Source organism: Panicum virgatum, chromosome 9N, assembly GCF_016808335.1.
Source record: "Panicum virgatum strain AP13 chromosome 9N, P.virgatum_v5, whole genome shotgun sequence".
NCBI lineage: Eukaryota > Viridiplantae > Streptophyta > Magnoliopsida > Poales > Poaceae > Panicum > Panicum virgatum.
Window position 1 is genome coordinate 63,437,402 of NC_053153.1, and position 21,764 is coordinate 63,459,165.

Sequence of the window (21,764 nt, forward strand, 5' to 3'; positions counted from 1 at the left end):
AAGTGGCAGGCAGGAATTCATATTGCTTGCACAGTAACACAATGACGCAAACTGTTTGCCGGGAATACACCCTCCGATTTAACAAGTCAAGAATTTTTCAGAAACTGGGGTCCTCTTTACATTTTCACCCTCTGATTTAACATCCGAAAGAACCATTCTTCCGTCAGAGTACACGGGCCAAAAAAGCTCAGGTATTCCGTGTCAAAATATCCAAAACTGCCTTACTAAATCCCAGAGTAGATCACTGTAGACTTGCGCAGAGTGGCCAAAACAAAAACATGATATCCAGTTCGCCACACAAGAAAACTAGAGACGCGGCAAACGGCTAGATGAGAATGGAAGCAAGCAGTTATACATCCACCTCAGTCGTGACACAACGACCATCTTGTCTGGCAGCCCCATGTCGAGCTTTGCCAGATCAAAAATGTCTTCTCTCAATCTGCATTGCGAACAGTTCCATACACATCAGATCAAAAGTAACAGAAGAGGGGTGAAGGATTTTGCACGGGGAGACTGACCTTAACCATTCGCCTGTTTCTTTTGCATGTGACTCGACAGCTTTGCATAGCCTATCTAGGGTGTAAAGTAGTAATCCAAACTTGCACCGTGCCTCTTCCTCCTAGAAGACATCAAAATCAAGGAACTTTATGTGAATGTATGATGATATATATAATCACAAGGCTTACAAATCGGTTCAGAAAATTTGGTGCATGGTTCCTTTCTTGATTAGTAAACACGCAAAACACTAAAAAGGCAGTTTTGACACTTTATATGGTGATAGAACAAGATGAGGCAGAAGAACTGAAGTCTAAAGCGCTGTAAGTATAGTAAGGCTAAATGAGCCCTACACTGAGCAATAAATACGTTAAACTCATAAAACAAGAACACAGAGAGTTGAGAGGACTAATTTCAGATGTAGATGAAATTTGAGAGGACTAATTTCAGATGCAGATGAAATTTGAGAGGACTAATTTCAGATGTAGATGAAATTACCATTCCGTTATCCCTGTAGTGCTGAAACTCCATAAGCCTTCTCTCTACATCGACAAGAAGCAGCCTCCGCTGACATCGTGCAATATTACCTCTACCCTCCGCACCATGGTCCTGTTGAACAAGTACAGGATTAATTAGTCAAATTGAATGTATTGTCCTTTCTAGTTTTCCACCTTCCATATCCACTTTCATGCAACATAAACCATAAAGAGAAGCAACACTAACAGGTTAAAGAGAGAAAAAAATCCAGTAGACCTAAAGCTACTGCAAATAGCCAGAAGTGAAATTGTGAACGAGAAAATGTCTTTGATGGTTTATTTACATACACGCTGAATCCATGTTCGCAGTAACATAAGCAGCAGAAGCGAAAGACCAAAAGCAGGAAGAGCTGCAAGAACAGCGAAGTTTATAGCATTTGCCCTAAGAATCTGATCCATTTCCAGTAGTCCCCTGTGTAAGACCACTTTAATCATCAGTAGTAGTGAATAATAGGAAGGACAAAATATATCATTATTTAATTTCATCAAAAGTTTCAGACAGCGGTTAGTTAAAACTTACGATTCAAGATCCAGCTTAAGCTTTTGAATCTGAATTATCAAAAATTGGAGATCAGTGAAACACTCAATTTCAATGAATGTACCTGAAAAACAGTAAAGAAGAGAGAGAACCTGAATGAGCATGGCACGGGCTAATTCTCCACTGAACAGATTCTGAATCGGGTGGACCAATTCCTTTTCATATCTGCATAATGCACGTAAAAATATAAAACACTTCACTGCTTAAAGAAAATGATCAAAATAGACTAGTGAAAATGAATGTGGTCCCATAATTTCATCACTCAACAGGTTAAAAAAATGTAAACTTTGACCTCTGAAGACTACCGAACTTAATGTGTTACTAGTCATCCAAAACCAGAGAAACTCATAGCAGCCAGTTGACGCAGTAGAAGTATAGCAGCTAAAAATGTACTTCCATAAATAATCCAATCTTGCAATGCCAGATATAGTTGTGCAATCATGCTAATTAGTCATAAGAAGTGGCATGATTAGGACTAAAATTTGACATTAAGAATCCCCTATCATTGAAGCGATTGCATACATGGTGATGTTGGTTGGTTCCTAGTTTACTGAAGCATGTGGCAACTATTAGTGAGTGGTCACAAACTCAAAGTTGAGAAAGTTTCCTCAGGACACGTATAACCAAATGTAAAAAAAAACACTTGACAGGAAAAGCAGACTGGCCCCCACTAAAGAGGACACAAGTCTCGAACCTGGGTTGGCTGCCTAAGAGCGCATTCCAGTCACCACCAGCCCGCAAGAGCGCTAGCTAGCTCAGGTTAGCTGACTAAGGTTTTTTTTTAAACCAAATGTAAAAACAAAACTAATGTCAGATAAAACTTGATAGCATAAACTTATTCTGCTATTCAATATTCAAATCTGGGATCAAATCAACTTGAATTCGATTTTCAGAATATGCTGAGGTCACGCCCATTTTGAATTTTTGGTATCTTCGACATTAATTTAAATCCACTGTGTGCTTGTAACTTTCAGAAAGCAAAATATTGTATCACCAGTTAAATTTGGATGGCTAATAGTTTCCAGCTCAGATAGCATTAAAATGAGTCAACCATGAAGTTGAAAGGGGCAAATTGTGAATTGTGTATACGAGTTTCTGGTCGGAAAACTCCTAAACAGCACAAAAAGGAATTCAATTCTCTAATTATTCTTGGAGCATGGATCCTCTGGAAACATCGGAACGCCTGTGTTTTTGATAGGTCTGCTCCCAATCTGCAGTGTGCACTCCAAGAATTTAAAGATGAACGGCAACTATGGCTCGCTGCAGGTGCGAAGGATCTTGCTGCCCTTGGTGAGGGACGGGTGGCTCAGTAGCTTTGAGCCTTAGAGGAGTTGGGGTCAGGTCTTTCTTGTTTTTTTTTAATTTGTAATAGTTTTTTCTTTAATCCTTTGTTCAGCATCCCCATTCTAGTCCAAGGTGGGGTGTGGTGATTTGTAATTGAACTATTTCTTCTCCTTAATACAAAGATACGCAGCTCTCCTGCGTATTCGAGAAAAAATAAGTTTCTGGTCGATTTTTGGCTTTAGTTACTGGAACATACAATAATATAGGTTCATAAAGCAACTAAAACTCTAATTAGATATATAACATATACCATGCACCAAGTCTTCCTTTCCTAAACAAAGGAGAATATATTTCTTTAAAGGTGGTAGAATCAATTTATAATTTGTTAACCAGACGTATGGAGCGGTAAAATTGCTCTCTTGAGGGCAAGGAAAACATAATTGAAAACTGGAGCATATGAAACATTACTGAGATTGGAAATGGAAACAGCTACAGCTAATGAGACGGGTGTCAGGTTTGTCAAACAACAGTCGGCATAATTCAAACATTTTTACCTCTTCGTGAGAGTCTCCAACATTGCCTGCACAGGTAAATCTTCTGGCAACTTTCGACCTTCTGTTTGCTCACAGAAGGCTACTAGCATCCTACAAATGACAAGCCCACCATGTACAATGTAACTATTGGGATTAAACAAATGAAAAATATAACTTTATGAGATGCAATAGCTATTAATTCACAGACAAAAGAAAGAAAGACATTAGGTCAGGTGCACATGTTTATATGACCGTACTTTTTGCTTTTTGGCTCTTTTTTATAAAGATTTACACATTTAAGCTCTTTTAGAAACAATTTGCGTTTTTGGACCCTCTGGGTCGGCGCCACAAATCGTGGCGCCGAGGTAACACATCTCGGCGCCATGATTCATGGCGCCGAGGTATTTATCACTATGCTGAGGTGGCGCCGAGGTGGCACCTACCTCAGCGCCATAGCACATGGCGTTGACCTCGGCGCCACCAGCTCTGGCGCCGAGCTACCAGGCATGCTGCGCGGCCCAAGCCTGAACGAAGCGAGCGATAGGCGCGGCGCTGTACGCATGCATGCATGCATGCGGTGGGCGGTCTTTTTATCAGCGGTAGCGCACTGACCTCAGAAAGGCCGACTGACATCCATGCAGGCACGAACACACATGCGGTGCAGCACGATATTGGCGTGTGTCCCAACACCACTCCTGCTATGCGTCCCATCACCGGTTCACTACGGCCTCGGCCATCGCTAGCCTGGTGGTCTAGCCTTAGCTTCTATTGTACCTCTTGTTTAGATGCAAAAATTTTATGTTACAAACTTTACATTTTCAATAGCGGTAAACTTTACATTCCAAAACTTTATATTCTAAATAGATGTAACTAATTAGGTCAAAAGATTCATCTCATGCTAATTAGTTAGACTATGCAATTAGTTATTTTTTCAACTGCATTTAATGCTCCATGCATGTATCCGAAAATTCGATGTAATAGATATTGTAGAAAAAATTTCACCAACTAAACAGGGTCTGAACATCCATTGGGCATTGGCAAGAACCTCGGTGCATCATGGAGCGCAGTTGACTGCCCACTCTCTGGCTCATATCATTTTTTTGGGGCTCTCTCTCATGTCTCATCTCAGCTCTCTCTCGTGGCCGAGTCCCGAGGAGGAGAGGAGTGTGATGCGCACCCTCGTGGCCAACACCCTGCAGGCCTACGTACCCCCACGGCCCACGCACACCACATGCACATGTGACACACCTAAGCCGAATTGCAGGTGCTACCTCAGCGCCAGAGTTGGTGGCGCCGAGCTCAGCGCCATGAGCTACGGCGCTGAGCTAGGTGCCACCTCGGCGCCACCTCAGCGTAGTCATAAATATCTCGGCGCCATGAATCATGGCGCCAAGATGTGTTACCTCGGCACCACGATTTGTGGCACCGACCCAAAGGGTCCAAAAACGCAAATTGTTTCTAAAAGAGCTTAAATGTGTAAATCTTTATAAAAAAGGGCCAAAAAGCAAAAAGTATGGTTTATATGAACACTGTGAGAATAAGAATACCTGGCCTGAAACTGTTACATACTTACATGCAAGTGTTTGACTTATAAAACAAAAGTACCCATTAGGCCACAACAGCAAATAAGACCAATTAGACAGAGGGAAACAACCTAATAACCTTTTACATGCAGAAGAGTATAATAGTTGCATAAAATCAGGGGTGGTAAAGAGCCCAAAATTTTAGCCTAAAAATTTCAAGGATCGGGCTCAAAAAAGGCCGGGCTGAAAATTTTATATGTTTGTGAGATAAAAATTGATCAAGGCCAGAGTTGGATTGTAAAAGGACAATTAGGGCCGCGATCCATTATCACCCCTGCTTACAATACTATTTGTCATTTTCCCCATTGTATTTGCTTAAGACATGTATGTTTGGTACAACATTGAAATGACATATAATGATAAATTGATATGCCCATTTATAAAATCATAAAATAAGTATATAAAACCATCATAATTTATTGATATATAACAGTTGATGCTTAAAGTAGGTCAAATAGATAGCAAGACACCAACATTGCTGTATTTATTTGATGGTTAAGTAAAAGCAGGCATTGGCTTCAAGAAATCAGCAAGTCAGTAAAAATTAGAGAGAGCATTTGATGGATAACCTGCGCAATGAATCTTCTGTTAGTTGGACCTCTTGATTTTCCATTACACCTTTATCTCTTTGTTTGAATGTCTCAAAAAGCTCATCTCTAATGGAAATGATCTAATGAGTGATAAATGCAGCGAAATCAGTCACACAGTGAGTACAGTAGTAAAACCAACTATAAAATTTTAGAACTCCATTCTATCTTCAATTAGAAGTTAGGAATTCACAGCTAAAATGGACCAACCTGCAGGAACGGTCTCTAAATTCAATCGCACAAAGTGTACACTATAACAGTTCGCGTTTACATCAACTCTTCAATTAAGTTGATTGTATGCACATATACTCCTTTTAAGGAACACATGCATTTACTGACATGCCATCTTATACCATACTAAAAAAGACTATAGCCAATAATACATAACAAAGCATGCTTCTTAGTTCTCTGAGTAATCCTCTGCATTTCCTTGTTGACATTTCCACAGACTAATACAATATAGCTCCCTCTAGTAACTCACATAACTTCTTATATATGTAAATTTATAGACAATCACAAAAGACTCTTACTGTCTTCACACTTTTGATTTACTTCGGTGACTTACACTAGAGTACTGGGAAAAAATAGAAGTGCATATATACAAAGTATCTTACTGGTTTCTCAACATGCTCATCCCAAAATCCAGCCACAGACTCCTTAGCGTCTTGAATCCAATTATCAATATCAGGACTTCCCATCAAGCTGCTATGGTGTAAAAGCCATAGAGAACATACAGAGAGACCCAATGCCCCACATGTGTAGGGTAACCAGTATATGGTCAATCTGTTTGGTTTTTTATGGCTTGAGAGCTGCCATACGGAACTTCTTTTCAGATAGTTAATCAACAATCAAATAGATTCATAAGGAACATACATATCTAAAATTCTAAAGCACTATAGATTTCAGGAAAAGGAACAACAGCAGCCAATTTAGCGATCAAGCCAAATTTATTTCTGGCAAGTAGCCACGTATCACAGAATAAATAATCTATAACAGCAATAAAAAAGCAGGAGAAAGTGCTAATTAAAAAGGTCCATATGGTACATTAGTATGCTAATAATGAGATACAACTATAGAAAACTGACTCAAAAGCATGATAGTCAACTTATATACATAATGAATTTTGATGTTTCATCACTTATCCCGTGTGTTTGCTCATAGCTTTCAGTTTGAACCTAACACCAATTCTAATCAGCAAAGTCACCGACTGTTGTGTGCATTTAACATTATTTACAGGCAGAACAAACAGGTAGCATCAAAACTCAAAACTTTGTTAGTATAACTACAGATCAAATATGATGCATTACATTCTCAATGTATTTCAACAATAAAGAACACCGATCTTGAACCTAAGCAGAAGTTTCACATGTGTGGTTGTCTTGGCTTACCTGAGAGGACAGAAAACTATCTAACTTCTCAAGGTTTTCATAGATTAAACTTATACCATCTGTTAATAAGGACTCTGTCCATTCTTGACTCTCTAAATCAACTTCTGGTAATTTCCCAAACAGTTCATATGAGTTTCCATCATGTGTGAATAGTTCATCTTGCCCCTGAAAGTACTTAATTAAATACAACAAGAAAGTTTGATGTATATAAAACACCAGCATATAAAAAACATAAGCATTGCATACCTTGCCAGCATTTCTAAATGATACCTCCAGTTTGGAGAATGTGGTATTTAAAACAATGAATAATGTATGTAGTGATTTATCTGAGTTTGCAGTTAACCCTTCTCTGCATCTATCAACTTCAGAATGAATCTACACAAGAGGCAAGTAGAGTTTATTTAATCTGTGTGATATTGTATATGCCTGTAACATAATGCATTGTAATCCCAAGATGAAAACTGTGAGTTTGAATTTTGATCAGAGCAGCACAGCAGTTATACTTGAATGTACCCAAAAAGTTAACACTGAAATCTGAATGCAAGATAAAATTTAATCTACTAGACATAAGCAGAGCTATCACAATTATAGGATTACTACTGGTCTGTTATAATAATTGCACTTGACTAAGTAAAGTAAACAAACCTCTGCAAGAAAAGCAGCCAAGCAGTGTTGCATACTTGCCAGGGCAGCTAGTTTCGTTGACACCGTATCAGATGCAGAATGCAGAATGTATTGGACTGGACGTCCATTGCTCCCAAGTCTAGTAAGTGTTTGATATGTTGCATCAACAAAGGCCCTTGGACCTCTCTCAAAGATCATAAAGTACACTTTCTGAGAATTTGTTCCCTGAGAAGAAGTATTCAGCAGGTAAAGTAGTAAATAACACAAAGAATAAGATGCATCTCCCTAAATACTTATATTAAAAATACTTCAAAGGTCAATGAATTCACTTAATACCTCAGCCTTGGCCTGCCAAAATAGTAAGCTTTTGTGAATACTGTGCAAATTAGTCAGGGTGTGTTGCACAACATCATCTAAGATGACAAAGGCTTTGGGCATCTCTCCAGCAATCCTAAAAACAATAAATAATCAGAAAGAACTTAAGTAATCCTGCTTCATCACGGTGGCATACAAAAAAATAATAGACCAGAGTAAATAGGTCAACAAACCATTAGCTAAAGAAAACCGATGGGTTGGCTTGGCTTTTGCTTTTACTGAACAATGTCTAAGTAATCATTCCGCGTTATATATGAATCTACAACTAGTAACTGCCAAAACACGCACAAGTTTGAGTGCCGAGTCGACACTCTGCAGTTTAACATAAGAACACACGCAAAGTGAAATCCCACAGAACACCTGAGCGACATTGTTCAAGCAGAAGTTCGCAGTATGCATTTCCTAAATGATCGATCTCGGTCAGCTAATAATTCAGACCTCGAATCCCAAGCACGCGGGTAGTTAGTAACCTGCATCAAGCGCAAGCCAACCGTCGCAGGGAATTCTTACCGAGCAGAGTGCGCGGCCGCAGGGCGGAGCGGGAGCGGCAGAGCTGCGCGTCTGCGCCGGCGGCGGCGGGGGACGCCGAAGTAGCGGCGCTGGAGGTCGGAGACGGCGGCCAGGAGACCGGAGGTGTCCGGGAGGGGAGGGAGGCGCGAGACGAGGGATTTCCAAGCGCGCGCGGGCACGTCGAGCGCGGCGGCGGTGAGGCTGGAGGCATCGGAGGGGTCGCCGGAGCTAGGGTTCTGCGGCGGCGATGTCGCCATCGGGGTCGGGGATTCGGGGGACGGGGCAGTGCCGCAGTGGTGGCCAGTGGGATTCGGGTTTGAATTTTTTTGCTCTGGTTTTTGAGCTTGACTTTATGGTTTTGGTTTCTTACTTTCTTCTTGCTGAACAAGTTTTTTGTTGTTCCATAAAAAAGAACAAGTTTTGTTGCAAATATGAAACTTTTTTTGAAATAACAACAAATATGAAAATAGCCGGCAACAAGTCGAGGACGGCTGAGTCAGTTTTGAATTTATATTTGTATACAAAATAATAATTACATTCTTGTTAAACAAGTTGTTATTAGATTATTGACTTTTATAACACAAATATTTGTAACTATATCAATCTTATGTAAAATAAGAGTAAATCAATCTTTATATATATGGGAAAGTCCGATTCAAGTTACGGAACTATCGTAAAAATCTGATTTTCAGCCATCAACTACGGAACTCGATAATATAGACCATCCAAATGTTAAAACCCAAAAAATTTAGTCCATAGGATGGTTTCGAAGATGGTTTTGTGTTTTTTTCAAATTAAAATTTTTAATTAAAAATCAAAACTTATTTATTTTAAATTAGAAAAAATATGAAATTAGTACTAAATTTTTTTCTAAAAATATAAATTATCTATCAATGCTTCTATTTGAATCTTAGTTATTCAAAAATAATAGCCATAAGTACAAGCAGCCAAATATTATGAATATAAAAAATTGGATTAGAATAGCTGACAAAAAGGATCACATGGCACATATGGATATTTATTCCCTTCGTCCTAAAATTAGCTAGGTCAGCAAATGAGGTCTTGTTTAGTTTTCAAAAAAAATTGCACAGTATCCGTTACATCGAATCTTCTGACACGTGCATGAAACATTAAATGCAGTTGAAAAAATAACTAATTATACAGTCTAACTGATTAGCACGAACTGAATTTTTTAAGCCTAATTAGTCCATATTTAAAAATTATTTTTCAAGTAACAACGAAATATACTACAGTACCAAAATTCAAACTTTTTCACCAACTAAACACACCCTGACTATCGATCACCTGGCACATATGGATATTTATTCCCCCCGTCCTAAAATTAGTTAGGTCAGCAAATGACTATCCTGATTAATGCCTTGTTTAGTAGTAGTCGTTGAATTCCCGGCCGCTGTTCGGTTGCCGCAGCAATGCCTGGTGCTGTATTTAGAAGGGAATGTTTTGAAATTTTTACTGCTAGCTCCACGTCTTTGAATTTTATTACAAACAGTGGCGGAGCCAGGATGTTTATCGGGTCCGGAGATCCCGATAAGATCTACCAAATTCAGTTGGGCTGGCTTCGCCTTTGATCAGAGCCCGTTTAGTTTCCAAAATTTTTTGTGCGCTACAATAACTTCGAACATTTGATCACTGTATTTGTGTAATTAGGAATATTAAATATGAATAACTGACAAAACTTATTCCACAACCTCCGGACAAAATCGCGAGACGAATCTAATGAACCTAATTATGCAATGATTAGACAATGTTGTGCTACAGTAATCAATCTCTAATGACGGATTAATTAGGCTTAATAGATTTGTCTCGCGATTTCCCGTCCATCTATGTAATTAGATTTACAATTAGATCATGTTTAATCTTCTTAATCTTTCGAAAAATTTTGGAAACTAAACGCGCCCTTGCACATGCTGCTTGCTGTTTGAACGGGCAAAAACAAAAAAATAAAGATGGCCCTGGTGGCTACAAGGTACCTGCCACCCAGGTAAGCGGGCAATCAATCTTTGCCGTCGGCGACGCGTCTACACGGTTGGCGAGAAGGACGAGGGCTGCGTTTAGATCCTACGAAATCTCGTAAAATTGGCATTGTATCGAATTGTATCACTTTTCGTTTGTTTGTGGTAAATATTATTCTACCATAGGGTAATTAGGCTCAAAAGATTCGTCTTGAAATGTACATATAAACTGTGAAATTAATTATTTTGTTTACCTACATTTCTTACTTTATGCATGCGTCTTTTGGTATATTTAATGATTCGATGTGATGGAAATTTTAGAAGAAGTTGGGAGAACTAAACACAGACAACGAGGCCGACAACATTCGCACTTCGCAGAAAAAAACACTTAGACCATGAGTAGTATGACACAAGATTATTGTCAAAGTTTTCCCAAGAAGGGGTCAAATCGACTGTTTGCTTGCTGACCATGTTTATAATCCGGAAAGATTATCCAAACGTCTCTCTTCGTTGCCAGGGTTTGAACACATCTACCGCAACTATACGCGGTTTAAATGATGGCATCCTCTTCCTTACAATTATTTAATTGATGATAATAATAATATTATTATAAAAATATAAGTGAATGAGGCTCCGTAAACCCGTAAACGCAAAAAAAACGTCAAATCGAATGTTTCGACACATACATAGAGTACTAAATAAAGTCTATTTATAAAAATTTTTGTATGGATGAGCTGTAAATCGCGAGACGAATCTAACGAGCTTACTTAATCCATGATTTGCAACAGTAATGCTACAGTACCCATCCGCTAATTATGGATTAATTAGTACCATTAGATTCGTCTCGCGATTTACAACCCATATGTGCAAAAAATTTTATAAATAGACTTCATTTAGTACTTCAAATTAGCAAAATTTCTTTACAAAATTTTTACATATAGATTAATTTTTGGAACCGTTTGACCACTAAGCCCTGGAAGGGCGAGTCCCGAGGCCGGAGGATCCATCCAAAGAAAACGGCGCACGGAACGAAAAAGCTTCACGACTTTCACGAGGGAAACACAACCAGAGCAAGAAAACAAAAACGAGCAGAGAGAGAGACAGCATTCATTCGAAATCCCTCCGCCTCTCTTCTCCTCTCTCATCTCGGCCGCCTCCTCATCTCGCCAACCATCGCCGCCGCAACAGGGCGGGATCAGGGCGGCCGTGCCGGTCTCATTCCGTCCCCTCTCCAGCCGAGGTAAAACCCTGCTCAAGTCTTTGCCGCTTCATTTTTCTTGGGAATTTCTCATGGTTTTCTGGGTGAAATCTTGGGTTTTTCGGGAGGGAGGGTGGGGAGGAGCTCTCCGAATTTCCGAGACGACTCTACCCGAGCGATTCGAATGTGGGAAGGTTGATGGAAGCGAAGGGGTTTAACTGCGCGCTTGCTGGTTGCCAGGGTTTGAGCAGGGATTTTTCGTTTTATTTCTCGATCTGATGCCATTTCTTGCCGCTTGGATCCGCCTCTTTCTTATGTAAATCTCCTTGCTTCAAAGATTTTGAAAAGAGTGAAGCTTTGGTTGTTTAACATACAAGGCCACAGGGTTCTTGACATTGGCAGGGCGTGGGCAGAATCCAAGCACTCCCTTTGTTCAATTCAAAGGCACTGAGACACACAAGCGAATGAAAAATAACATCACATCCTCGTTCTCAAGGTGTACAACCTTTTCTTCTCGTGAAAGCAATGCTAATAAAAGCTTGATATGAGGTGTACCCGAAAACTTTGAACAAGTCCATGAGACTTGTGTGGGATATTTGTTGCGTAAGTAGGAAGACCTGCCTGGTCAACACTTGAAAGCGACACTTGAAGCCTTAGAGACTATGTGCTCCATCTATTTCAAAATCTTTTAATAGTGCACAATCATATCGCTAGACTGTATCGAACTGTAAAATTGTGCTTATACTCGAGAACGTAATGAAATTATTTGTGTTATAAGAGTAGTGTTATCTACATACTACTGACTTACTGAATGCATCTTTCCCGTCCTTTTTAAATTGCATAATATAATTGAATATTTTTTTTCCTTTTCCTCCTAACAAGACCATATAATTCCAAGATCCTGATGATGGCCACAGCTGGTTATATTGATGATTCCTGTTCTGAGGTTATTGATCCCCCAAAGACTGAGGTACTGGATGTTACTGAACTCACTGGCGACCATATTCAGCAGCCACCAAAACCAAATGTGGTGGTGTCTAGCAGTGTGCGTGATCTTCTGGAATGTCCAGTCTGCTTGAGTGCCATGTATCCTCCTATTCATCAGGTGCACATTCATACCGATCAATTGCATGTTTATATCTATGCTTGTATTAGATTAACCCTGTTCAAATCTAGTCGTTTGGATGAAAATTATGGTCTACTTGTTTAAGAGTTGCTTTCAGTATCATGAACTGCTATCACAATTTTTGTCTGGTCCATTCCAGTTTTCTTGAGAGTGGAGACGTTTAACGTACATTGTTTAAAAACCACAAATTGCTCTTATGCATATCTTTATCCAACTATTATAATCTTATTTCATATGATACTAATGCCATCTTTTATCTATGCAGTGCTCTAATGGTCATACATTGTGCTCAGGATGCAAACCAAGGGTTCATAATCGCTGTCCAACTTGTAGGCATGAACTGGGTAACATAAGATGCCTTGCTCTCGAGAAGGTGGCTGCATCTCTTGAACTTCCATGCAAGTACCAGAGCTTTGGGTGCTCAGGCATATATCCTTACTACAGCAAGCTGAAGCATGAGTCTCAGTGCCAATATAGGCCTTACAGCTGTCCATATGCTGGATCTGAATGCACAGTTGCTGGTGACATTGCATACTTGGTAAATCACTTGAAAAATGACCACAAAGTTGACATGCACAATGGCTGCACTTTCAACCATCGCTATGTCAAGCCAAACCCTCATGAAGTCGAGAATGCCACCTGGATGCTTACGGTATTACTCATTGACATCAACACGTTGATTAATAATTTCTATTGTGTAAAGATTGAAGTTTAATTTTTATAACTTTTGTGGGTGTTTCCAAAGCGAAACTTTTTGTATATTTGTCAAATATTAGCGTGGCATGTGTTTATCAACTTGCAACTATCTGTCACACATATACAAAGGTGCTGATCATCACGACTTTATTGGGCTGAAGATAATCTCGTACAAAGACAGTGCATGTACAGATCCATCATCATCCAATTTTAACGAACAGTCTTTGACTGTTTCAAGTCAAGAGTGCAAAACATTTCAAATTGCTTCTTGATCTGCTATTCTCTCACTGATTTCCAGTGCAATAAAAATGTGATGTTTCCTATTAATTTTGTCATTACCATTGAATAAACATCTAACTAAAAACTTATTATAATTATCTCGTGCAGGTGTTCAGCTGCTTTGGCCAATACTTCTGCCTACACTTTGAAGCCTTTCAGCTTGGCATGGCACCTGTCTATATTGCCTTCCTGAGATTCATGGGAGATGATGCAGAAGCAAAGAACTACAGCTACAGCCTGGAGGTGGGAGGCACCGGGCGCAAGATGATCTGGCAAGGGGTGCCACGGAGCATCAGAGATAGCCACCGTAAGGTCCGTGACAGCTATGACGGGCTGATCATCCAGCGGAACATGGCTCTGTTTTTCTCAGGAGGGGACAGGAAGGAGCTCAAGCTGCGGGTCACTGGGAGAATATGGAAGGAGCAGTAGGATAATCAGGTAGCCCTCTTCGCGCTGTCCTGACCTCCTGAGGTCACGAATCACATTAGCAAGAGCTGTAGCCGCATGCAGGAACCGACGTTTGGTATTTTTTTTTAAGCCTGCTCTAGTTTGCTATTGTCTTTTGGCTTCTGTAGCCTGGTGCCCTGGGATGATGTAGCACATCTCATGTAAACCAGGACGGTACTGATGTAGAATTGGTAGAGATCTCTTCGATTTGAACTGTCTAGGAGCTGCCATTCTGTGGTATAGGAGAATCTAATGGCAACTCATGAGATGCGTATGATATGTGCTTGAGAATTAAGTATGGTCAAATGCTAGAAATGATCCCTTCTGGAGTGCTGAGTGCCACTGTTCAAGTTGAAAAAAAGGAGGGCTTGAAGATATGAACACTCAGGGTCTACTGCCATCTTCCGGAGGCCGGAGTAGAGAGGAAATGAAGTGCTAGTAGATGAAAATGGAAAGGTTTCAAACAGGTAGGCTCAAGATTTTGAAATACATAATGCCAAAATTTTGAATTACGCATCGCACTAGAATCCCGGGAGAAACAAATATCTCTACTACAAGCAGTTCCTCAGTACCGTCTACTGTGCCTGAGAAATGTTCAAACCATCTTGCGTGCACAACAATAAAGTTTCTGTCTCAGCAACATTAATGTGATCCTTCATATCTCATTCTACAGTTCCCGTTCGTGAATCAGGGGACTGGTCTAGAAAACAGAGCATAAGTGACACAAAAGCATAATCACTTGTGCAACAAGAAAAAAATAAATAAAACATGCATCTTTTTATATGAGCTCACAGCCAATTAGGTTGTTCAAGCAAATCCAAACTTTCAGTTGGAGAGTCACTACAGTTTAGTTACTGGTTTCATCAAATTGTAAAACAGAGAATTGAAGCATAGTCTCCTTCCTGTGAATTACAATAAAACACCACCTTAAATGATGATGAGATTATGGTTCTTTCTCTCAAGTGGGTGGCTGCATCTACTTCAGTCTTCAGACATTTTACTGACTCAAATTAGTACTATGGGAACATACGGAATCATAATACGGATCTTTTGCTAGTTTAGTTATCTGAAATGTTGAGCCATCTATATGTTTTTTTTTCTCAAGCTTGTCATGTGGAAAGAACACTTCTCAGGCTAATGGGCTGGCTCTGTCCCAACTCTGGTCCCAAGCCACCATACAAACAGAAGTGAATAAGTGATACTAGTTCCAAGCCAAGTTCTTAGGTTATAAACTGATCTTGCATTGCTGAAAATACCAAGTTTCTCAATTCACACATGCCACATTACAAACCACAGCACCAGGATTCTTCAAGACAAAAGTGTAGTACTGCAGACTTTGTGGTTACAGAGTTCTCGAATATTCAATTTAACTATTGAACACCAAGATCATAGTATTGTAAACCACAGCAGCTAGGGTTCTTTAAGAAAAGCAATGCTCCATTTTTTTCTTAAGATAATGTGTTTCTACTAATCTAGGAATAAAATAACGTCAAAATCATATGCACATGGTGTTCAAGAAAAATGTGCATCACATGATTTAGAATTCAGAGCACAAAAAATGCTTACCCAGGAGCCAAGAAAACATCTAAAAGAGAACAGCAAAATAGGGGGACAATGAACAATGTCTAGCACAACCTCCATTACTTACATCGACCAAACCCACTCTGGATATCAATGTTCAATACATTCCACACACACACACACAAATATACATGAGATGGCACCTTAATCACCAATTGCGATTCCCCACGACAGATTTTTTTTTAACTATACAGTCAATAACCCTGTTGGCATATTGTCCTCTTCCTCAAAACACTAAAACCACTCACCACACCCAATCTCCAACACTGTACACAACCACAAGGTGTTTAATGCATAAATCGGGCCAAGGAAACAAGGAAGGCTGCACCTTTCTTGCCTCTATGTACAGCCTCTAAATCTCTCCTATGGTCCTACTACATGAAGAACATTTCTCAATACATTTCATACACACAAACATGTATAGTATTTTGAGATGGCACCTTAATCACCAGGTGCGATCATCGTGCTGCAGATTTCACAAATGCCGGGCCAAGAAACCATTCATTCTCCAACGAAACAATAACAGCATACCCGATCTCCAACTGTGTGCATAACTACCAAAGGCCAAGAAAGCAAGGAAGCCCCCCTTCCTTGTTTCTCTCTGCATCTCGAATTCTTTGGTTTGCATATGTTAAAATGGTAGGTTCATCTACTGAGCGATCAAGAACAGCAATTGGGGCAGCGTACCAATCCGTTCTCGTTGCACTCAATGCAGCGGCGGGCGAGCCCCTCTTCCTCTACGAACACCTTGCGGGAACCGTCGCAGGCGCTGCAGGGCACAAACCGGAAGCCCCCGCAGGCGCCGCAGACGAAGGCCGGGTCCTGGCCGGGGGCGCCCTCGAGGACACGGCGGAGCTCGCCGGACTCGTGCAGGCGGCGGACCTCCTCGGCGCCGCCGACGAGCACGCCCCCGACGAGGAGCTGCGGGAGCGAGAAGCCGCGTCCACGCGCGGCGAGGATCCCCTGGAGCTCCCGCCGGAGCGCGGCGTCCATGGAGACGTCGCGCTCGTCCACGGCGACGCGGAGCCCCCGCAGCGCGGCGCGCACCGCGCAGCAGTCCGCGAACGTGCGGCGCACGCCGCGGAGCGACGTCGTGTAGAGGACCACCGACCGCGGGCGCTGCGGGTTTGGCGCCGGCGACGGCGGCGTCGTCGGCGGCAGGTGGCGCCCCTGGTACGGGTGGTGGTGGTAGGTGAGCGACCGGGCCAGGTGCCGCGGCTTCTTATTCTTGGAGCCCGCCCCCGGCGCGCCACCGCTGACGTCGTCCATCTCCGGCCGCCTCCTCCGCCGGGGAGATGGCCGCCGAAGTGTGCTGTGAAGGACGGCGACGACTAGAGGAAAGGGGAGATGAGGTGTGGGGAATCAGAGGAAGGCCGGTTTGGTGTCTCAGTTCTGACTTGGGTTATTGGTGTCGATGACAACGAAGCTTTCTGCTAACGACAGATTGCTCTTGAAAGAGATATACGCATGCTTGACAGATAATTAGAAATAGCCCCCTCATTTGGATCGTGATTATTAGTCACGATCTATTTTATGGGGTTATGTGGAAAAACACAAATCCAGTTTTTTCATTTGCCACCCTAAATTGGATCGAATTAGGATTTGTGTTTTAGATCCAATTTAGGATTTGCCACCCTAAAACATTTATGATAAATTTGATCTAACACTTTTATATATAGACCCCTATTTGGATCGCCATTGTAAATTTAGGTCCTGATTTTTTGTGTTGCATTCATTCTTTGACTGTTTGTGTTGCAGTTGTTTTCCATTTTTCTGAACTTTGTTATATAAATGTTGGCTAAGCTTTCAAATCCATGACCCTCTTTGTGGATCAGTGATAGGGGAAAATAGTTCTTATGTGCGCCGGGTGCGGCCACTGTTTTGTTGGGGCATATACGCACTATTCGTTTGGCTTGTCAGCCAACCAGCCAGCAGTACTGTTCTTTCGTACTAAATCAGCAGCAGCCACCAGTTACCAACCAGTCAGCAGTACTGTTCTCTCATAACAAATCAGCATCAGCCACCAGCCACAGCCAAGCAACACACAACGATGGAAGTTGAGAAATGCTATTTATTTCCAGGGGCTGGTGTAGACAAATATGAAAATTCATACAAGAGATGTGCTGGTGCTGACAGACGGATAGTTATGTATTTATCTCTCTGTTCGTGCATAATATGCTGGATGTTCCTCACTTCCTCTATCGGTTTTTGGACTGACAGTGGATGCTATGCTCAAACAAAGACCTGTGCAGATGCAATAGAAACAAAAATCAGTGATTTCGAAGGAAATAATGTCCATCTTTTGTGTTAGCTGTTAAACCGTTGAAATCCTTCTTTCTTGCTGCCTTCAGGATGTTAGAGAAATTGAGCTAGGGGGAGTAAAAGCATCATTGCACAACAATACAATCAGGCCTGTAATTATGAATCAATTTTCAGGAAGAGTACTCTCGAGATATACAATTGACGACTATACGTAACCAGCAAATCTTCTGAAGTATTTCAGGAAATCACAAGAATCATTTTTTTCTTCTGAACTTTCTTACGCAGATATTGGCTTGGATTTGAATTCCCTGCCTCTTTGGTGGAAGCTGAGAAATGCTATTTGTTTAAAGTGCAAACATGAACGGTTTATGTCCTAACTTTCTTACAAGTACAGGCTATAGCATTTCGAATCCATGGCCCGTTGGTGGAATCTACGAAATGCTGTTTTGTTCAATTGGCTTGTCTGCGTTCGGTTCATTTCAATTTAATTCAGCTTATTCTCTCTCCTAAAATACTATTGAATCAGTCGAAATCAGCCAGCTTTTTACCGTAGAAATCAGCCGCGACTTCAGTTGATGCTGTCCAATGTGCATCTAACGATCCGCGCTGGCTGATCTAACGCCAAAGTATGGTTTCCTACAATTTTCAGATGTTACAGTACTTTATTAGAGTTAAGTTGATTGAGCGAGACAAGTTTACTGGTGCCCATATGTGCGGCAGGCCTGGTCTGAGCCCAGCCCCGTAGTCAGACGGCTTCGCTTCATCTCTCACACTCCGAGTGTCAGGATAAGAGCCAGTTGTGCGCTAGCTCCGACTCCGAGTGTCAGGATAAGAAAACCGCGCGGCCGCACGGAGCGCGACCGACCGAGCGGGAGGCACAGCTCCTCCGGCGACTGCAAGCGCCAGGCTATGGCGTCCCTCGCCCCTTCCCTCCACCTCCCCTGGTACGCCCCCTCCTCGGCGTCCCCTCTCCTTCCTGTCTGCGCCCGTCGCTGGTCGCTGCCTCGGGCACGGGCTCCTAGTCATTGGGAAGATACTTTGTGGATTTCTTCTCGGTCCTCCTTCGAAGACAAGCGAAGTGCTGCCGTTCCACCATCGTGGATCGAGGATTGCTTCCGTTCAACAATCCGTCTAGATTTTTAGGAACATTCTGTTACCTGCAGTCGGTCGCATCTTCCTGCATTGCCGCAGGAAGTTGCAGCCTCCGAATGGAGGTGCTGTATCTCACCTCCGACAGCAATTTGGATGCGCCAAGTGTTCTGTCTTACGCAAATGTTCGGTTTGCCTGTAGCATGGATGTAGGTCCTTGTTTGCTTCCACGGCTCGCTGATTGATAATCTACTTCTGTCTTCTAATGTTTTTATCCACCTGATATCTGAAAACTGAAGCCCTGTAAACTTACAAAATATGGTACCATTCAGTATATTGCCCTTCTTAACATCCCTCCCTGGTAACCTCATGAGTCATTAGCTTGATATATATAGGATTATAGAGTGCCTTGGATTTACACTTACAAAGTTCAAGGTGAAGGAGCATTTAGCAACCCAATTTTGGGGTTTGATAGCTTTTACTGCTTGGACTTTAGAAGTTTAGATTCCAGCTTTCTAGTCAGTAGCAAATGTTGCGCTGAGGAGTTCATGTTTTAAATTCACTTTTGTTTAATAAAGTGCTTACTGCAAATGGATCCATTGCTGTTTAATAGGAAGGAGTGTTTTCTTCTGAAATCTAATGTGGAAATTTTAATGGAGATCTTACTTCTCTGAAATGAAACAGCAATTCAAGAACTGGCTTCCTTGGAAAGACACAAGGGATTCGTCCTCGTGTTATCCCTGCTGGCAGAGTTGGGTTTGTCAGAACAGTAGTGGAATGCAAGGAATCTAGAATTGGAAAGAAGCCCATCGAAGTTCCATCAAATGTTACTCTCACATTAGAGGAGCAGTTTGTCAAAGCTAAGGGTCCGCTAGGGGAGTTATCACTGAGCTATCCAGGTGAAGTGAAAGTTGTGAAAGAAGAATCTGGTAAGCTGAGACTTTTTAAGACTGCGGAGACCAAGAGGGCGAACCAGATGCACGGACTTTTCAGGTAAATGTCAGTTGGAAACTAGAAATGAGTTTGCCCAGATCATTTTTGCTGATTTACTTCTCATAAGTCATAATGCGTTTCACTGAGGATTAAGATTAAACCAATTGATATTTTAAATGAGAGTACCCCGGATCTTCTTCCATAAATCAGTGATTTCCTATTGTTATATGTCAATTTATGGGCTCTAAGCTCTTGTCACAACTCGTATAGTTGAGAAATCACTTTGTACAGTCCAGAGCAGTTTTGATTCCCATAAGTATTTCATTGTGATACCACCGGTGCCTCGAGTAAGTTGTATAACCTCATGCTACTTTTAATATACAAGTAGATAACCAATCCTATGATCCTATTAGCTCATACAAAGTTACAGATTCTAGAGAGCAATAGTCTGCTTCCTGCTCTTACCTCTTCTCTTGCCAAGCACCAGTAGCCTTGATGGCCTTGATTTGTTCTAGACCTGAGAAACAACATTCTGGTTAAAGCAAAATAGCCGCATTCTGGTTGACCTGACAAAGATTTGAATATGAATTGCCTATCTTCATGTTTTTACCATTCTCTGACTATGCTATTGTTTCCATCTGATGTTCAAGAATTATGAAATCTGTTTTGTCTATAACAGACATCATCTAGTGTCTGTACCACTTGGGCTTTGATTTATCTTGGCGCTATCTTAATGAATAAAAGGAGCATAGATATTGTGGGGAAGGTACCCACCTTAGTTATGTGACACACATGCAAGTATTTTATGCACGGTCAAAAAATGAACATAAAGGTGTCATACATCACCATATTGTCTATCTGACTCTACTCATGAGCCTATGTTTTATCTTTCATGCTTCAGCTATCATTTGATAGTTGACTCAGTAACATTCTCTTTGCCTTAAGAATCAATGATCTCTTTGCTGAATGATCTTTGATATATATATTTTTTCATTATAGCTCAGTTAGAGAAATCACATTATGGATTCTTTATACTGTCTCACCTATCCTTCACATCTTCCTCTAAATACTTGAGGTGCAAATATTCAATGCAGAACATTGACAGACAACATCATTGTTGGTGTGTCCAAAGGATTCGATAAGAAGCTTCAATTAGTGGGTGTTGGATATCGTGCTGCGGTGGAGGGCAACGATCTCGTGATGAACCTTGGTTTCTCACACCCTGTTCGGATGGCTATTCCCGAAGGCCTGAAGGTCAAGGTGGAAGAGAACACCAGGATCATTGTGAGCGGCTATGACAAGAGCGCAATCGGTCAGTTTGCTGCTACCATAAAGAAGTGGAGGCCACCTGAGCCATACAAGGGAAAGGGTATCCGATATGCTGATGAGGTTGTAAGAAGGAAGGAGGGCAAAGCTGGGAAGAAGAAATAGAAACCGTTTATTTCTTTTCTGCGGGTTTCACACTTAATTTATTTTTCCACTGTAATGATCATAGTGTACTAAGGTTGACCCTAAGAAAATTCTCTTCTTTTCTGATCATGGCATGTAGATCTACACTTTCAGGCTATGATTCTGAATTTGGGAGAGGTTTAATGATTGTGCTGGCTATGATTCTGAATTTGGGGAGCACAAAAAGTGCATGAACATGGCCTCCTATCTTATCACCCAATAAATGTGATGGATTATCCTGGCTATGATCCTATAAATTTGCTAGCAGGAAGAGTGCA

General features: G+C 41.3%; 4 protein-coding genes across 8 annotated transcripts; 2 read left to right on the forward strand and 2 right to left on the reverse strand.

Annotated features, from left to right (window-relative positions):
- Positions 1-3: 3 nt before the first annotated feature.
- LOC120687809 (protein DGS1, mitochondrial-like) lies at positions 4-8,772 on the reverse strand. Its single transcript, XM_039969832.1, has 14 exons — positions 8,454-8,772; positions 7,905-8,019; positions 7,590-7,793; positions 7,191-7,319; positions 6,945-7,109; positions 6,171-6,365; positions 5,539-5,639; positions 3,408-3,497; positions 1,662-1,734; positions 1,552-1,580; positions 1,320-1,443; positions 994-1,104; positions 519-619; positions 4-439 (listed from the first exon to the last, which is right to left on the reverse strand). Exons 1-14 carry the CDS (start codon positions 8,708-8,710, stop codon positions 307-309), a joined length of 1,827 nt encoding a protein of 608 aa, XP_039825766.1. The 5' UTR covers positions 8,711-8,772; the 3' UTR covers positions 4-306.
- A 2,667-nt stretch (positions 8,773-11,439) lies between these two features.
- On the forward strand, positions 11,440-14,501 carry LOC120689860 (E3 ubiquitin-protein ligase DIS1-like). Of its 5 annotated transcripts, none has more exons than XM_039972296.1 (5): positions 11,440-11,666; positions 12,009-12,120; positions 12,507-12,729; positions 13,016-13,402; positions 13,834-14,501. In XM_039972296.1, the coding sequence occupies exons 2-5, from the start codon at positions 12,089-12,091 to the stop codon at positions 14,152-14,154; spliced, it is 963 nt and encodes a 320-aa protein (XP_039828230.1). In that variant the 5' UTR covers positions 11,440-11,666; positions 12,009-12,088; the 3' UTR covers positions 14,155-14,501. The 5 variants fall into 5 exon arrangements, with proteins under 5 accessions (XP_039828230.1, XP_039828231.1, XP_039828234.1 ...); XM_039972297.1 differs by having other exon boundaries at positions 12,027-12,120; XM_039972300.1 differs by lacking the exon at positions 12,009-12,120 and having other exon boundaries at positions 11,441-11,666; positions 12,523-12,729.
- A 1,277-nt stretch (positions 14,502-15,778) lies between these two features.
- On the reverse strand, positions 15,779-17,167 carry LOC120689861 (uncharacterized protein At5g39865-like). The gene has a single exon (XM_039972301.1). The coding sequence runs from the start codon at positions 17,020-17,022 to the stop codon at positions 16,414-16,416; it is 609 nt and encodes a 202-aa protein (XP_039828235.1). The 5' UTR covers positions 17,023-17,167; the 3' UTR covers positions 15,779-16,413.
- A 1,584-nt stretch (positions 17,168-18,751) lies between these two features.
- On the forward strand, positions 18,752-21,731 carry LOC120688260 (50S ribosomal protein L6, chloroplastic-like). Its single transcript, XM_039970503.1, has 3 exons — positions 18,752-18,959; positions 19,789-20,097; positions 21,132-21,731. Exons 1-3 carry the CDS (start codon positions 18,925-18,927, stop codon positions 21,466-21,468), a joined length of 681 nt encoding a protein of 226 aa, XP_039826437.1. The 5' UTR covers positions 18,752-18,924; the 3' UTR covers positions 21,469-21,731.
- Positions 21,732-21,764: the final 33 nt, after the last annotated feature.

What these genes read in the sequence shown, in the direction of transcription:
- LOC120687809 (XM_039969832.1), bottom strand. Translation starts at nt 8,710, where the DNA reads ATGGCGACATCGCCGCCGCAGAACCCTAGCTCCGGCGACCCCTCCGAT. An exon ending in CTTAAGCTGGATCTTGAATC is followed by an intron (nt 1,444 to 1,551) that starts GTAAGTTTTAAC and finishes GGTCTTACACAG; the next exon opens with GGGACTACTGGAAATGGATC. An exon ending in ACTACAGGGATAACGGAATG is followed by an intron (nt 620 to 993) that starts GTAATTTCATCT and finishes GATGTCTTCTAG; the next exon opens with GAGGAAGAGGCACGGTGCAA.
- LOC120689860 (XM_039972296.1), top strand. Translation starts at nt 12,089, where the DNA reads ATGAAAAATAACATCACATCCTCGTTCTCAAG. An exon ending in TGTATCCTCCTATTCATCAG is followed by an intron (nt 12,730 to 13,015) that starts GTGCACATTCAT and finishes TTATCTATGCAG; the next exon opens with TGCTCTAATGGTCATACATT. An exon ending in ATGCCACCTGGATGCTTACG is followed by an intron (nt 13,403 to 13,833) that starts GTATTACTCATT and finishes TATCTCGTGCAG; the next exon opens with GTGTTCAGCTGCTTTGGCCA.
- LOC120689861 (XM_039972301.1), bottom strand. Translation starts at nt 17,022, where the DNA reads ATGGACGACGTCAGCGGTGGCGCGCCGGGGGCGGGCTCCAAGAATAAG.
- LOC120688260 (XM_039970503.1), top strand. Translation starts at nt 18,925, where the DNA reads ATGGCGTCCCTCGCCCCTTCCCTCCACCTCCCCTG. An exon ending in CCTTCCCTCCACCTCCCCTG is followed by an intron (nt 18,960 to 19,788) that starts GTACGCCCCCTC and finishes GAAATGAAACAG; the next exon opens with CAATTCAAGAACTGGCTTCC. An exon ending in CAGATGCACGGACTTTTCAG is followed by an intron (nt 20,098 to 21,131) that starts GTAAATGTCAGT and finishes TATTCAATGCAG; the next exon opens with AACATTGACAGACAACATCA.